This window comes from Pseudopipra pipra, chromosome 13 (assembly GCF_036250125.1).
Source record: "Pseudopipra pipra isolate bDixPip1 chromosome 13, bDixPip1.hap1, whole genome shotgun sequence".
Taxonomy (NCBI): Eukaryota; Metazoa; Chordata; class Aves; order Passeriformes; family Pipridae; genus Pseudopipra; species Pseudopipra pipra.
The window spans coordinates 8,424,147-8,440,228 of record NC_087561.1 but is presented as its reverse complement, the minus strand read 5'-3'; the positions used below and the strand labels follow the sequence as shown (position 1 = coordinate 8,440,228).

At 36.5% G+C, this 16,082-nt stretch overlaps 1 protein-coding gene across 8 annotated transcripts in view; it reads right to left on the bottom strand.

Moving 5' to 3' along the window:
• The window catches only part of THOC2 (THO complex subunit 2), a 47,080-nt gene that overhangs the window by 2,982 nt on the left and 28,016 nt on the right, over positions 1–16,082 (bottom strand). For 2 of the 8 annotated variants that reach the window (XM_064669859.1, XM_064669860.1), the window contains 16 exons: positions 15,222–15,497; positions 14,670–14,811; positions 12,101–12,258; positions 11,389–11,517; positions 10,776–10,907; positions 10,506–10,690; positions 9,600–9,784; positions 9,195–9,297; positions 8,370–8,806; positions 7,996–8,054; positions 6,459–6,575; positions 2,168–2,305; positions 1,765–1,834; positions 1,529–1,686; positions 809–885; positions 657–704 (listed from right to left, as the gene is read on the bottom strand). In XM_064669859.1, the coding sequence (XP_064525929.1) occupies positions 677–704; positions 809–885; positions 1,529–1,686; positions 1,765–1,834; positions 2,168–2,305; positions 6,459–6,575; positions 7,996–8,054; positions 8,370–8,806; positions 9,195–9,297; positions 9,600–9,784; positions 10,506–10,690; positions 10,776–10,907; positions 11,389–11,517; positions 12,101–12,258; positions 14,670–14,811; positions 15,222–15,497 (2,394 nt within the window). In that variant the 3' untranslated portion in view covers positions 657–676. Of the gene's footprint in view, positions 1–656; positions 705–808; positions 886–1,528; positions 1,687–1,764; positions 1,835–2,167; positions 2,306–6,458; positions 6,576–7,172; positions 8,055–8,369; positions 8,807–9,194; positions 9,298–9,599; positions 9,785–10,505; positions 10,691–10,775; positions 10,908–11,388; positions 11,518–12,100; positions 12,259–14,669; positions 14,812–15,221; positions 15,498–16,082 lie in introns of those variants that run through there. The other 6 variants (XM_064669861.1, XM_064669863.1, XM_064669862.1 and 3 more) reach the window with 5 other exon arrangements.

The window sequence follows — 16,082 nt, the reverse complement described above, 5'->3', positions numbered from 1 at the left end:
GCTTCTATGCCAGTTTTCCTTTATCTTCTTCCTCCTCAAATCTGATCAGATAAAAGATTAAGCAGAGATACTGAACTGACTTACTACACTGTGTAGCAATTTGGTTTAAAAGCTGGTGCTTTTGTTAAGCTAGAAGAGGATACAAAACTTGAGTTTACAACATATTGGGCAAGACACTCCTAATTAACAAGTAGATTATGAAGACTGATGACTCTCAGGATCACGTGAATTCACCGTTTTTTTGGTATGGCAACTTTTCTTGGAAAAAGCAACAAAGCTGCAACTCCACCAAACACTGCTGACCTGACACAGCACATCCCCCTGCCTTTTTTTTTTCCCCCCAAAAAAAGAATTGAGCATCTATATAACCTCTGTGCTGATGATGGGGAAGTTTTTTCCCCTAGAGTAGAAATTTAAAAAAAAACAAAAAATTACCACCCACAAAAACCAACCCAAAACCACACACACCCAAAAAACCCACCACAAAACCAAAACACTATCAGCCCAAAAAAAATCCCCACAAAACAACCAAAAAATCCAAAACCCCACCCAGCCCCCTTGGTGATTTCAGGCTGTTTTGTCTGTATATCCTTTACCAGTCACCAGGACCCAAGGGAGATACCAAAGCAAACAAAGTAAATAATAAAAACTTTTACCTTGACTGAAAGAATCTTCATTATCTATGCTTGTCTGAAGACTTATGAGTAGATTCAATGTTAAGGAAAAAAAATATATGTATTTTGCTACATATAATAAAAGGAAGATCATTTTCAGTAATTTTCTGAAATACTACTGTGTAAAAGGATATTGTTTCTTTTCTTCTTTCCCTCCAGCACTATCCCGTTTATCTTTCTTCTCTGTTTTTTCTTTATCATGTCTTGATTCCTTTAAAAATACACATATGGGAAACATATTATGGTACACATTTTACAATCTGATTAGAACTGTAACATTTAACATTATAACTGGACACAGCTAAAAAGAAAAAAAAATATCAGTCAAAATGACAGTACTCAGCTTCTGTGACTTTATTTTAACTTCCTCTTCCAGTTCTCTGATGACCACTGGCACCAGAGCTAAAACTGGCAACTACTGTTTGGTGGTTTACAAACACAACTAAAACATACCTACCTGTTTTCACCAAAAAAAAAAAAGCTGTGCTGACACATGCAAGTGAAAATCTGAATTACAGACTGGGTATATGTAAGTTAAGCCTGCTTTTATCTATTTGCTCTCTACAGCAGTCTGCAAATATTCTAGATTATTCAAAACCTGAAGGCTAAGTTCTGAATTTTCCTGGTTACTGCCAAAATTAACTAGCCCTCCACTTATCCTGCAAGGAGTGACTGGTGAAATATTTAAAGCCACAAGATATCAGAAGTTTCAGCAGCGTTTTTCCTATACATTCAAAGTGTATCTTCTTAATTTAGGCCATAAAGTAGCAATAAAATTTAGGGGAGAAAAAAAAATCAGCTTGTTCTGTCAACAACAACAAAAACATCAACAAAATCAAAACATCTTATTTTACCTTTTTGCTACCAGAGGAACTCTTCTCCATCTTTTCTGCCTTGATTGAATCACTTTTCTCTTTTCCTGAAGATTTTGATTTGTTTTTCTCCTTCTCTTTTTCATTTAAGCGAGGGGAATCAGAAGGACTTTCACTTTTGCTGTGTTTTGAAGAACCAGCTAAAAACAGAACAGAAAGTTGTAACCCACAGCAAGTAAAAGCCTAAAAAATACACACACAAAAAGTTAAATACCTACTTGTGCCATTTTCCTCTTTGCGTCGTTTAGTTGAATCCTGTGGTACCTCTCGGTCACTGTTTGAATGATCCTGGCACCAAATACAATTATGCAGATGTTAGACTAAAACATACTCCTGAAGTAGCACCTGCTTATAGAGTCATTTTGTTGAATATGTAAAATGTAACTGAGTTGTTACATCTTGTGTAAAGTTCCTTGAGGTCGGTTTTGAGGGGGAGAAGTTTTGAATGCGTTACTGTAAACCGACCTTTGAAAGAGTAACAGAACAAAAAACCCAGCTCTGATATGAGTCACTTCTACTCAGATGGGCTGTACAGCCAATTATTACTGCAAGGACTTGGAACAGAAGGTTTCCCAAGCATATACCAGCTGTCTAAACTAGTTCATTAAAAATGTCACCAACCCTTTTTCGCTCTTTCCTGTCCTTCTCATCTTTCTTCTCTCTCTCTCTGGATCTCTCCCTTGACTTGTCCATATCTTTCTTCTCCACTTCTCTCTCCTTACTCTTGGACAGTGTTGGAGTGGTGTGGTTTATGTAGTGCTGTTAAATTAAGGCAACATCACCAAATATTAATATGTACTGCTAGATGTGTAAATAAAAAGTCTAACATATTAGATCTAGCTCAAAGACCAAAATTAAACATAAATATTTTAGCAGCAAAACAAAAAGTGATTGAAGACACGTTCAAACTTGTCATCTATAATTTAACCTACAGCTTATTGACTCAACACTGGAAATTCAAGAATATTTTCTCTTAACTGAAACACTTATATTTAAATACACACAATGCTATTCACCAGCACTGTTGGATGCACGAACACAAATCAGACAGCAGGGCTACAGAAATAGGATATGCACATTACTGGAGTTAACACTTGCAATCTTGCCTGAAATGAATGAATGGAATCAGCTGCTTAAACAAGCTATTATTGATTTTTAAGGAATAATCTTTATCAACCAAGTATTTAAACCAATACTTTGCTTAATGTGTCTTTTCGTCTAACTCCAAAACTTCAAATGATAAAACCAGCTGAACAGAGATAAGAATTGGTTTTTTCTCTAATGTGTTTTAGATTTATTCCACAATCTCTTCTAACCAATTCTGATAAGCTCTGTAAAACATACTAGTTTCACAAAGTTGAGTATTTTGAATATAAACTGGGGTCATGGGGAGGAGAATAGAAAAATAAGTCGCAGTAATGTCAAATGTAACACCCGATGAAGTTTAAATGCTACTGTATATATATACATATACATATATGTATGTATACTTACATATATATACATAGAAGGTAGCACATATGTTATATAAATACATATATTAGTCACTAAATCTGTCTTTTTAAATACAGTTTTAAGTTAGATCTTATTAAGAAATATTAAGAGCATATTTTAAGTAAGTCTATCAAATACCAAGGGAAGTTGGTTTTAAGTTATAGCAGCACACAGATTTAAATCAGTATAACTTTAATCTTTCTCCAGTTCCATAAGCTAACGATTTTATTTTGGGAAAAAAATATCTTATTAAAATGCTCTCTGTATTTATTTTTTGAGAGACACTTTACCTAAAAGGACACCAATGAAATAGGTAAGTGAAAGATTACTTTAGAACAATCTAGAAATCACTTGAACCAAACCAGTTAGAGCTTCAAGTAACTTTATTCTTTTAATTTAATTAATCCTGTCCTTCTCTAGTTTCAGTAAATATTTAACTTACCAAAACCTGATGTTACTGGTCCTATGTTAAAAGTCACACTGACAATGTTAGGTCTGTTTTCCTTTATTGCTTAACCAGAATTTTATTTTCCTCTTACAACAGAGATTGAACCTTCAATACTTCTTTCACTGGATGTCTTTGTTCTTTTCCCTCACTCCTCCTCTTTTCTTATTCCTTATTCCAAGTAAATTTATCCTTGCTCCCTTCTTTGCTGACAGTGACATGCAAACACGTTTTCTCTAAGCAGCTCCATTCAGTTGTCTCCCAGAGATGATTTCCACGTGAGAAAACAAACAGGTAGCTCTGCTTTCTCCTATTCCATTTCTTATGTTCTCATGGCTGTTCACGATAGGTTCCACTGCTCTTCTAACCATTCCAATGCAGAGTTTTGGAAAACTACATCCATCTTCCCCAGCTTTACAAGAACAGCTTTATCAACTTGCTTCTAGATGGGCTGCCAACTGAAACCACATCAAATTTTGGGCACTGCTGTACATTGTGTAACTTGGGCAAATGACAAAGAAGAATAAACACAAACCTAACTCAAGTCTGGCACCATTTATTTCATAACCTGCAATGTAAACCAACATTTCCATGGTCTGCCTCTGGAAAATGAGCCAAGCAAGGAAAAAAAGCAAGCCTATAAGCAGACAACAGCACTAGACTTCTAAACTTTCAGTGGAAGCTGGACTCATATCTTACAGGCTTCTGAATATCCCATCCCTTCCCCAAAGAAGTACATGGCAGTAAAGAGGAGAGTTTTGTCTTACACCATGTTCAGGGAACATTGTCATGAAGTGCTTTAAGTCTGCTAGAATGGCACTGAAGAATGAAGATTAGTTCATTAAGTAGAAAGATCAGAAAAGAGTATTTAGGAGAGGAAGGAAAGGTTTGGACATCCCCACTCCCCAAGCACTAAAAGAATAAATCCACTAAAAAGTCACACACTTCCAGCTGCAATACACTTCCAGCTAAGTCTACACAGAGTTATTTCTAAAATGTAACTTTTCAAATTAAGAAAAATAAAGCTGTTTGTTAATAATTTAATTACAAATAGCTCCACTGTCTGCTTGATTACGTCAATGTGCTAACAAGCAGAATACATATTTTTAATTAAAAATTTGGCTTAACTAACGAAAATGTGAGTAAAATTTCAATTAGCCAGTGGAATAAATAAGGGAGGGAAGAGTGAGATTATATACACTCCCATATATCACACTACAGATAGAGTTGAGCTCAACACAAATATTGTAATCTTTTAATTAAAAAAATTAAATATACAAGATACCATGATGATGATGATTTATAAAAGTATCTGGATTCAATCTATAGACTGAATTTCATCAACTGTAAGATTAAAAGGACACTTCCTATATACACTCTCTCTATAAGCAGGTATAGTCGGCATTGAAAAGATTCAATTAAAAATCCATCAGCAAGTGCCCATTACAGACTCACAGCTGTTTTGAATGAAAACATACAAAGTGTTCTCAACACTGTTTACACAAAAAGAGCTACAATTAAAACAACAGTGTAAACACAGAATAGGAAGTGGTAACCCATTAAGCATTTTTAAATTAAGTGAATATAAGTAATCCTAGATATACCCATAAATTATCCAGGAAATCCAAATGGTTGGCATTTTCCAAGTGATAAATATTTTCACTGTTTAGTTACACAATGGTACTGACTGTGCAATCAAAGATCTTTATAGCAACTTTAGAAGACCAGATCCATTTCCCATCAGCCACATACCCTGAATGTATTGGCACATTTGCAGTTGTGACTGTTACTGTGCAACAGTTATTATGTGCTTGAGTTCTAAAAAAGCAACAGAACAGTCTCAGAATCTGTCTAAAATACAATATTCCAAGGGCTTGTCAGGTCACACCTGGAATACTGTGTTCAGTTTTGGTCTTTGCTGTACAAAAAAGATGTGGACAGGTTGGAGATGGTCCAGGGAAGGGCCACAAAGATGACCCAAGGCCCAGGAAGCCTGGTATATAAGGAAAGGCAGAGAGAATGGGTTTGCTTAGGAGAGAAGAGAAAGCTTGGGGGTAATCTTATCACCATGTCCCAGTATTTAAAGAGTGGCTACAGACAGGATGGAGACACGGAAGACAAGGGGTAACGGGTACAAATTACTCCTAGGGAGATTCCAACTGGACACAAGAGGAAAATGTTTCATGGGAGAAACAATCAGCCATTGGAATAACCTCTTCAGGGAAGTGATGGATTCCCCAACACTGGACACTAAGATCTGGCTGGACAGGGTGCTGGGCCACCTTGCCTATACCATGTTTTTGCCAAGAAAGGCTGGACCAGCTGATTCCTGAGGTCCCTGCCAGCCTGGGATTCTGATTCTACGAACTCCTGAGAGCATTCTTTAGTATTCCTTCTCCTAAGACAGTGAATCTGAAGAGCATTTACAGGAAGCAAATGCACAAAGGTGGTGATTTGGGAGGTTGTCTGTGATGCTTAGAAACAGTACTAAAGCACAAAAACATGAAGACAACTGTATGGGGAAAGAGGAATGATATTCCAGAGATATGCCTCAAATATTCTTTGTTTTAAGCTCTTGTTTTTTAAGTTGTATATTCAAACTCTCCAAACTACTATAATAACTATTTTAGCTATTTATTAGCTTTTCAACCAAATGAATGACTTAACCATAAGGATACTTCTATATGTTTACAAGTTTCAGAGGGGAACAGAAAAGATACTGACCATAAAATCTCTTTAAAATATTGACAGAATGGTAAATTTAAGGGATTTTTGTTATGTTGTTTCTACATAACCAACCCTTTCTCCTGTATAGAGGTTTTTTACAGTAGGACAAAAAAAATCCCTGTTAGTATACTAACATCTAAAGGAATGGAATTTGAATTTTATGGAGTTTGCCACAAGAGCAAAAGTTAACTTCTCTCTGCAACAAAACATGAAAATAAACTTTGGTGCTTTCTAAAAGATTCAAACCTTTGCTGAAGAGTCCTTGAGTTCGTTGAGGTTGTCCTGTAGAAAATGAACGGAGATGACACGTGAGCTGGAATAGTTTTCAGAAACCAGAGGGACTTTGGGAAGCACGGCCGTACCCTTGAAACAAAAAACAGCTACTCCTTCTGGAATAAATCTTATGTTAATACTGTACTCTGAATAAAGCTAGGAACTGATATACTTATTAAAAAGAAAGAAGGGAAAAAAAAAGACAGTCATACCTATTCTCTAGACTCTTACTAAATAAACTACAAAATGTGTCTATATCTAATTCTTTCTAAAACAGTGAAAAAACACTCTCTGTCTAGACAAAATATAAAGAAAAGGCAGTCTTAACTCTGAATATAGCTGAACCAGAGGTGAAACAGGCTTAAAATACTTTTAAACCTGTATCTTCTCCACTTTCAGTTAAATGTGGTAGAAGTCACTCTAGAATGACTTTACGCTGCCATTTACGAAAAACTTGATCATTATGAGTAGTTATCACTGTCACCTGTTTCCTCGAAGCTAGTAAAAGCTATTTGAGTTTTCCAAAATTAAGCTAAATCTTTCAAGTAAATCTTACACAGAAAAAGATGTACTCTTTGAAAAAAACAGAAGAAAAAAAAAGAAGAGGTTGTTCTAGAGTTGGTAAGATGAAGTTTAAAGACCCACATAATCCATCACAGTGCTCTTGATGAAGTATTAGTAACTTACAGTTTTAAATGTTCAACGTACTGCAAATTCAAAGATTCCATGAACATAGATGGTTTAGAAATAATATAAATATGGAGCAAGGAATGGCTACCCTGAGTCTTCAAGTAGGCTACGCCCATGGTTTTGTGCTGCGCTTGAATGCTTGGGGTTTCTCTTTGCTGGGTAGGAGGCTTGGTTGCCACATCTGGTTTTATCGTAACGCAGGGCTCAACATGGTGGGAACCCATTGGAAATAAACAAACCTCGAAGGGAAGGTACAACAGAAGCTGCATGCGCACTGAATATACACAACTACAGGAGAACTGATCACCAAGGAGACTTTAAAATGGAACTCCTTTCAAGACTCCTCCTTAGAAGGCACATATCGGTATGATGCTCATCAAGAAGCCTGATGAATTCAGAGGTATCGCACATCCCGTATCATCCAGGAATCTTCAGTGCTACAGATTCTTCAATAGAAGTGCAGAAAAATATGCTCCACTCTGTTGCAAAGACTCATTTGCTTGTAGCTACCATTGCACTCCAAAAAAACTGACTGCTTAAAGCAATGAGGCACTTCTGTGTAAAAATTCTCTTGCAATTTCCAAACACTATTTTACAAAATTTGTGCTAGGTCCTTGAAGCATTATTTTGGTTAATTAAAAAATATTTTTATAGAAAAAAGACAGTCCGCCAATAAAGAAAAGGAATGCATTTTCTAATGCAACAAAAAACCTCCAGTGGTTCCAGTGTATACTTGGCACAAAACTTGAAGGAAGTCGAATACTGGCATCCCAAACTCGTGAGCCTAACATGGGTGCTGCCTTCCTCAGGCTATACTAACCTTTACTGTTGAGGAATGTGATGGAGAAGAATGTGTATCAACTTTGCGGCGTTTTTGTTCTGAGGAAAGAACAGAACAATGGCATTATTCAAACACAGTTAAAAGAGGAGAATCCAATAATATCACTTTCTGAAGTACCAACACAATTTAAGCTAGAATTCATTTTGTACCAACAAGTTTTGTTTTCCTTAAGCTATCTAGAGTTACTAGCATGCCTTGACCACCTATTTTAGATACTGTATTGAAATGCCAATGCCAAAATCCCAGCTATTATGTAGGGATTTTTTTTTTCACCTTCTCTAGCATTTTCTGACGTTCAGTGACTTTCCAGTGACATTCTGTTTTTCTAGGCAAGAACAGATATCCAAACTTACCCCTTTCAGATTCTGATGTTTCTGATCGGGGAACAGGTGACTTCAAGGACCCAGCTACTGGCACCTTTTCTCCTCCTTTAGCATTTTCCTTGGATTTCATTTCCTTCGCCAAATCTCTTTCTCTGGACGGCTCCTTTTCTCTCTCCTTTTCTGCAGCTGACTTTGACTCAATGATGGTAACAACCGTCTTGGATTTTTCTTCTTTTGAAGCTTTTTCTTCTTTCTTGACTTTTTCCTTCTCTTTGTCAGATTTCGGCGTTTTCTCCTTGATCTCTCTTGCTTTCTCCTCTTTGTTTGCCCGTTCTTCCTTCGGTTTATCTTTCCCATCCTTCCCAAGTGCCTTCATCTCCGGAGTGGCAGCTGGAGTCTTGTCTTTTTTTTCTTTATCTTTTTCCTTCCCGCTTTTTTCTTTATCATCTTTCTCTTTAATAATTTTGCTGCATCGAAAATGAAAAGGCCAATTAGCATGCATGCAAAACACACCTCCAGTTTTATCACCAAAGTTTTACTTCTAAGGTTTGATAGCATTTCCTGAAGCAATCACTGCAAGATTTCAGATTTGCTGTTTCTTTATCAGAACAGCATCAAGCAAATGTTCTCATTTGTTTTATCTCTGTTTAGCTAAAATGGAATGCATTTAACAACAATGTCTGATTAGTACAGCTGTGTATTTTGAAAGAAATAATCTAATTTATTAAATTCTAAAGAAATGTAAACAATCTATTCAGAACCTGAAAGTAAAAATAAAAGACAGGTAATTTACAAGCATAGTTCTGTGGCTTGGAAGGAAGAAAACTGAGAATGAGTACGAATAGTTTTTCTCACCTATTAGATGCACTATTTCCATTGCTTGTTGTCACTTTTGGTGTAGCATTGACAGTTTTATTAATAACTTTCACCACACCCTGAGACTTCTCCTTCAGTTTATCTGTTTAAAAAAAGAGAATAACTCTATTTTAACAAGCTAATACACATCCTGTTGGTTAAAATAAAACAAGTAGCTAAGCATATTCATGTATGGTCATGTGTAGGTAGCAGCTAAAATAGGCAATTAGATTAAGAACACCCCCTCCCAAAATCAAGTAAAAATAAAGAATGTACACTAACCCTATTTAGCATCACATTTATATTTTTTCTTTTCAGCTTAATGAGCCAAATTTTGAGACAAGCCTGTAATGTCAGAAGAACTCTACTAAGAAATAAACATATAATAATCATAGGTGTGTTTACCAGTCTCCTCAGTAGTGCCCTCTTCCAGTCTAACTGTATTTATTGTGAGAGACGTTGGCATCCCAGCACCACCTGGCCCATTTTGTACTGTTGCAGGTACAGCATTCCTGGCAGGTGGGTCTTTGTGGTGAAATTCATTTTCAGGTATCATGAAAGGCTTCCTACTTTTCAACTGTCCAGAATAGCTGCAAGTCGCACAGATTGTTAAATATGCACAAACATAAAGCAAAACATGGGTTGAATCTTAAACGAGGATCTAATCTAACAGTTCATCTGTTATTTATTTCACAGTTTTTCCTAACTGATATGCAGTTTCTTCCCCCTTTATTGATGAGCTCAAAAGAAAAACAAACAAACCCACTAGACACAGAAGCAGCCCTACCTCCACACCCTCTTCATCATCACACACACAAACACACACACACACATCTGTCAAACACACGGAACTGCTGACAAAACTTAAACTGTTTGGGCAACCTGAACTGCCCCTCAGGCACACAAGGCACACACGTTCACCACAGAAAGATGGAACGTGTAACTAAGCATTTTAGAATCATATAAACTTTCAAAATCTAAGCAGTCTTGCAGAAATAGCCCTCGGCTTTCTTCATTTTACTATCCCTCCTATCTCCTTGCTGCTATACTATTTCTCTAAAATACAGCTATGCCCCTGTGAGTGGAAATCTGTACTATTTATAAAGTGTTTTACTAGAGTCTTGTAAAGGAACTTAGTGATCATCCAGCACAAAATGAATGTTTTCATTCACACTGCCAGCACCGAGACGCAGGATAGCGAATCTTCTGTGATAAGGTAAAAATCAAATGTTAGGACTGTAACAGTTCCGAGTCTTTAGATGCCTTTCACGATCCACTTTTAACCACTTTCTTAAAGTAAGGTGTTGTTACCCCATAGCCAATGCATATAGATCAGGTCTCTTCTCTTTCTCTTCCTGACATATCTTGTGTACTCTTCTTTCCAAGGCTTGACCCAGGTTCAGCACTTTTGGATACCATGGAAGGATTTTGGTCAGCACAATCAGGATGTTTCTGATATGTGTATATTCACCCGTTTCCAGGCAGTGCACAGAAGCCTAAAACACAAATTACATTTAATGAAGCTGTTTGGTTTTTTATTAAAGCTTCCAAAAACCTCAGGGTTTTGGAATCTCTATTTACCTTAGTTAATTTATAGTGCCATTTGTGTACCACGTGTCTAAAATTCTCATAATCCAATTGATCAGCCTTATTTCCACCATCAAATCCAGTTGCCCGTAGTATAGTCAGGAAGCCTGGATAGTTGCCACATTCCTACATAGGCATCAAAGAAAAGAAAATCATTTTTCAGGAAACAAAACTGGTAATTCTAAATTCTAAAGTCTAAAGAATAAGACACAATCACAGTTTACAAGACTTATACACATTTTTTTTCTAAAACCTTGTTTATATCAAAATTTTAGTTGTGAGTGAGAGAACAGATTATTCATAATTTAACTAGGGTTTTTTTTGCAAGGAGTATTAGGAGAGTTTCCATATGTTCCCTAAATTATCTTCAAGACAAGCTATGAGAAAAATCAGAAATAGAAGGGTTTTTTTAGCCAATATATTTTTAACACTATCCAAAATTACTTCTATCAAAACTACACGAATTACACAAATTTAGTTCTACAATTAGACCAACAGAAAAATCCAATCACACTGTTTTTAAATCTAACTAAATTTCACTAAATCCATTTTTATTGGGCTGAATTACACAGTGGCCATTATATATTCCAAGGAGAAGCTCACATACCTTTTCATATATGACTCTGTCACTGTGCCATCTAGTCACGGTTTCCAGCATACAGCATAAAAACCTGCCATATCTACTGGCTTCATTTTCAGTGCAACTTGCAACTGTATATATAATATCAGAGAAAACCTGTGAATAAAGCAAGAAAAAGTTACTATGACTTTACTGAACAATAAAAACTATAAGAATCACAAACTTCTCTCATCTAAATCGCCATCAGGTTGGTTTCTAAATACAACAGAAATTGCTTATAAAATATTTTGCTTGTTTTCAAGCCTTTCTTACCCAACTGCTGGTCCTTCACACTTAGCCCAGAATCTAAGCACTGTGTACAGCTGCTGCTGACACCGTTTTCAATAGTTCAATAGTTCACTGACATAACTGTTTTGTTTTCCTCTAAAAGGAGGCCATGGAAATGTAGAGTACTTAAAAAAGTTGCAAAACCTGAAAGCAACTCCTATGACTGCTAATGACTTTGCTCTGAAACTCTGGAGTCTTAGGGTAAAACACAAACATAACCCCCTGAAGCTTTAAGAAAACTTGGTTTGTAAGATCTGAAGTACAAAAGTGAACTTCTGATTGTTACAGATTTTGAAATTAAACTTCAGTAATTATTTGTTTACCTCTTCTGGGAGGCAGTGGAGACACTAGTTTGGCATGTTCACATGGTAATGATGTACACATACACATATACACAGTTGTAGCTACTTACTCGGTCATAGCAGAGAAGTGTGGAGAAGTTGGGTGTTTTCTGCTGATGCACCAGTTCAACAAAGTGAGCACAGTAAACTGCATCAATTGCCGAAAAAATGCACCGGGGAAATATGCACAACTGCAAAAATTTGGTGATAGTCTCATTTTTGGTAGATTCTTCCAAAACAAAGAAGTTGAGAGGGAAGAAAGAAAGGAAAAATAAAGTAAATGAATGGGTTAACATTCAGCTACTCTCTTCCCAAGAAGTTCAGTTATCACACATCCATACTCTGGTGTTGTATATTTGGCAGCTTGGTATTCATCAGAAAAAGTCAAAATAAGTGTAACTGTTTGAGGATGGGGGAAGGATAGCAGTGTGGATGTAGCAAATGTTTATTTCTTATTGTGAAAATTCTTCTACTACACAATGCAGGAAAAAACAGGTTCTGGAAAAGTTTCAGTAAACTTCTCCACCTGCTCCAATTGTGCACATTAACAAAAGGAACACCACTTGCTATTTCCCTACACTTGGTTTCACCTTTCTAGATAGGGCTGACTTTCAGCTCTGTTTCCTTAGAAACTGAAGAACTTGCTGTCTATATAGAATCCATTAAGAATCATTTTTCCAATCAATCAATTAGAGGAATTTAAAGAGGAACAGTCTTCAGTAAACCACCACCCCAATACACACATTTTGTGAAAGTTTCATTCTAGCGCTGAGTAAAAGACTGCACTGTGTGCTCCAGTTACCTGTTTCCATTTGACAGATCACTAGTTGGTAAACTCAATAGCCAAACACATTCCCAAACTGGTCCTCAAATGGCAAAGAGGAGCATAAAAACAAACTAGGAGGGATGTGCAGCACAGAAGGAAGGTCGGAAATAAAATATATAGATGAAAGCACGGAACTGAAGACTGGGATGCCTTCAGAGGGAAGAACAGCCATGATCCTCGTGAGGCCAATTGGTGGTTTTGCACAGGTCATAAGTCATTAATAACCAGGATTTACTTGCTTCGATTTTGTGATGCTCATGGAATAAAACTTGTTCAAGAAAGGACTGTCAGCTTTTACTAACTAAAAACTTCATGTTAAGTTCGTTTAATTTTAGTATCTACTCCTCAAAGGTTGTAACAAACCTTTGGCACTTTAAAAAAAATATATGAAGAGAACCACAGTTCACAGAACAATCAAGTGTGTGTTACTCCAAAAATTGTACAAATAAAGCAAGTAAGCAGCCAGTCAGAACAGCCAGTCTCCAACTGTTTAAGGTACCAGTCTACTTATTCTGCCAAAAATTAACCTATTCTTAATGATACACTCTATCAAAACTTTCTACACAAGAAGCCAGTCTTTAAAAAATTAATTAAATACTAATAGTTTTTAAAAGTAATAATAAAAAACCACTACTACAGTGGATGTGCTGTTCAATTTCCTCATATAGTACAATTACAGATTATTTATTTCAGTAGGGAAACTGCTGAAATAGTAAGTTTGTCTCTGGATACAGTACTGGGAAACTTCTTACAGCTGAAGCCTGAGCACTCAAGAGCCAACAATAAGCTATTCCCAGTATCCCACAAATGCTTGTACTATGAAGATTATGTGTTTACATACAGATCATATCTACACAATTTTCTACATGCTTTCGGGTGCTTCCTTAAGTAGACAAATTTACCACGTAAGCTCTAGACCAAGCTTTAGTCAGGTAGTAATTTTTCAACCAGTAATTTCACGAAGCTCATTCGCTGTCCACACCAGTACATTAAACATTTATAGGGAATAACTTCTCTTGATTTAATTGTCAGTGTTTCTTCATTAAATCAGTTGGGTGGATCTTACACGAGTCGGACAATAAAACTCTTTTCCACTGGGTTACGCTAGGCTTCTTGGGACAGACGAACTACTACTTCCAGTTACAAACTCAAAGTTCATCCAGAGAAGAAAACTGACCAGAGAAAAACATTTCAGATTAACCATATCAAGCAGAGTTCACAATCAACATGAAACATTACAGAGGCTTTGTAGGAGAAAAAACTTGGTTCTGCCTCCTGCATATCTGCCATATGAAACACGTGCATGCTGGTTTGCTGTGTGGTGCTGTTATGCTGCCACAATACTTATCTTGACATTGGAACATGGCTTATGCTGCTGCCCAAACACTGGCATATTGCTCCTAATCATAGGATTCAAAATAAGTTAATGCAAACCACTTACTGAGACTCTACATGCCTATTTCTTGTAAAGTAGCCATTATCCTAACTCAGCAGCATTCTAACTGCAGTTAGCAAGTACAAGCCAGCTTGCAATTACAACCTTCCACTGAATTGGTCAATCTCTTACTTATTGCTTAAATCAATGCAATATTTAAAAGGTCTTGACATGGCAAGAAATAAACAAAACACCTCTCTGAAAACCTCAGCATTTGCACAGACACATTCTGTTCTAGCTAAAAATTTACCTCGCTAATGGACCTCACATATAAAGAGATCAAATTTTCAAATAACCATTAAGGCTATTAGTGCAAGCAAATTCTGGGGACAGTGATAACTACAAAAACATCCACAGCATTTCCCCTGGACACACTTACTTGCCAGAAGCCAGTTATCTTTCTCTAGTTTCAGTCTCTGTAGAACTCTCTGCACATGCTCCAACTGCTTCTTCTCCTCTTCAAGGAGCTTGTCCTGCAGAGCTGTGCAACGTTCCTTTTCTTTTTTCTTTTTATTTGGAGGCTACAAAATGTCAACATAACTCATTTACTGTTATACTAACATTTGCTATAGACAGAGCAATAAGTTCTCAGTAACATTAAAGAATAGTTGAAAAGCTTCCCATTTCACTCAATAGTGTTCTGCTCTAGTAATCAACTGATTTTATGAACACTGGCTGACTGAAGATAAAAGCAAACAGACAACCCACAGATACAGGTGTCAAGAACTGCTTTCTGAAACACATTTTCTAGTAATTTTCACTAAGTGGAGTCATTGGTACTTTTAGCATGGGAATTATAAAGAAATACAAATTACGTTAACGTGACAAATCAGAATGGATGAACCAAGTGACAAAACCTCCCAGATCTAAACAACCTCAATATAATACGTCATGAAAAGAAAGTCTGGACCACAAAATTGTATCAACATACCATTTCCTGATTGTCATCTATGGCTTTCATCTGGACTTTAAGTTTATTGACTTCTCTGTCATAGCTGCTGTGTGGGACGGCAAGGTCATACATTGTCAAAGACCAGAACGTGGCATAAAACTGAGGGCTGATGTCATCCCAAACTTTGGGGAGGTGCAGAGAAATCACAGCTTCATGAACAGGAGCCATCACCAGCTCACACGATGTAATATATTTGTGAACTTTGTGCTGCTGTTTATTTCCCTTCTCTGCTTTTTTTAGTTCATCATACTTTGACTGTGGATTAGAAAATATGAAAAATAAACTGTAATCTATATACACAACCAAAATTTAAACTTTAGCAATATAATTTAGCTTTTCTCAGAAACCTTTCTATATAACATTTACACACATGCAATGTCATTTATGTACATAAAGCACTGAAGAACATCACACAGAACTTTAAGCATTCATCTGTCTTCACTGATGCTGCTACCTGTTGTTATAGTAACGAATTACACTACACCAAGTAAAATCTGCTCTCTATATTTAGTACTTTAGATGAAGGAGCAAATTTATTTCTGACACTTTCTGAGTTACCACACCATTTGGCAGTTGCAACACTTTCCTCCACAGCAAAAATCCATCTAGAACACCTGCAGAAGAACTTACATCTTTGGGGGAATACGGAGGGAGAGAACTCCTACTGATGACCCAAGACATCAGAAAAGGTGACTTTGTTAGCTACAACTTCTGTCAGTTGTATGAAAGTTGACATGTGGGCTGCATTTTCTAAGAAGATTGAGGACAGCTTCTATTTCTAACTCTACTCATAAAACTTCGCAAGTTTTATTTAGCAAATTTTATCAGGAACCTAACATA